This window comes from Sinocyclocheilus anshuiensis, unplaced genomic scaffold (genome assembly GCF_001515605.1).
Source record: "Sinocyclocheilus anshuiensis isolate Anshui unplaced genomic scaffold, SAMN03320099.WGS_v1.1 C32486116, whole genome shotgun sequence".
Classification (NCBI taxonomy): Eukaryota; Metazoa; Chordata; class Actinopteri; order Cypriniformes; family Cyprinidae; genus Sinocyclocheilus; species Sinocyclocheilus anshuiensis.
The window spans coordinates 1-1,032 of record NW_015617052.1 but is presented as its reverse complement, the minus strand read 5'-3'; the positions used below and the strand labels follow the sequence as shown (position 1 = coordinate 1,032).

General features: G+C 41.1%; 1 protein-coding gene across 2 annotated transcripts; it reads left to right on the top strand.

Moving 5' to 3' along the window:
* Positions 1-13: 13 nt before the first annotated feature.
* LOC107682689 (centrosomal protein of 192 kDa-like) lies at positions 14-996 on the top strand. 2 transcript variants are annotated; one of them, XM_016478855.1, is made up of 4 exons: positions 14-123; positions 203-365; positions 458-627; positions 769-996. In XM_016478855.1, the coding sequence occupies exons 1-4, from the start codon at positions 93-95 to the stop codon at positions 909-911; spliced, it is 507 nt and encodes a 168-aa protein (XP_016334341.1). In that variant the 5' UTR covers positions 14-92; the 3' UTR covers positions 912-996. The 2 variants fall into 2 exon arrangements, with proteins under 2 accessions (XP_016334341.1, XP_016334340.1); XM_016478854.1 differs by having other exon boundaries at positions 446-627.
* The last annotated feature ends 36 nt before the right edge of the window (positions 997-1,032 follow it).

Sequence of the window (1,032 nt, the reverse complement as noted above, 5' to 3'; positions counted from 1 at the left end):
ATCTGTTTTCAAGGTTACTACAAATCAAACCAGAAGCAGGGAATAAATTACTGTCTGAGAACAGCTTATTAAAAAGTATCCCATTTGATGAAATGTTCCTTGGAGAGGCGCAGGTTCAGGAGGGTAAGATGGCAAGGATTTGCTCAAAATGAATTAGTTTAATCAATTAACTGACCTTGATTGTGGCTTTATTTGTTTTCAGCCTATGATCTGCCTCAAAGGCCAAATGAAGCCCAGATTTTCTATGGCAACATGAGCAAAGTTATGCTGTCGCTATTTGGCACTATGGAAATGTCAGACTCTGGAGAGAGTGACCATATGGAGTCCGTCAGACCTTCACAACGGCACACCTCTGAATCAGACAGGTAAACATCCTCAATGAACAACATACTGAACAGAAATTAATGCTTTCAGATTTCAGCATGCTGATGAAGTTAATGTGTAGTTCTCTACTCAGCGGTTTGGGGTCATCGGGCCGCTACATCAGTAATGTTTCCCTGGATGTGCTACCAGTCAAAGGTCCTCCATTAAGTCCATCAGAACCTGTGCTGAAACAAACAGAGCTGAACCTAGAGAACACCTGGAGCATCAAGCCTGAACAGCTGGTTCTCACTGCACCCACTATCAGTAAGACACATTTGAGTTTAAAAATGTGATATTAAAAATGACCTCAGGTGGTTTAATGAATGTTGTTTGACTCAAAGAAAATGCACTTAGCAAGTGAATGCTTCCCCCTCCAAATGTTGTCTTCTGCTTGTTCATTTGCAGACAGTGTGGCTGACACCAGACATGTGCAGATACTGAACCGCTCGAACAGAGAGCTGAGCTTTGAGCTGTCCTGGCCAGCTCACTGCCTTACCATCACCCCACAGCACGGAGTCATTGAACCACAGTACGAGACTTGCATATAAACAAACATCGGGAAAATCAATGACTTCACATTTTGTTCTCATTTTTAATTGAAAGTACATCGCTTATATAAATGTTTAGCATTTAACAAAATCTATAGCCATATTTTGTTTTCTCTTTTTT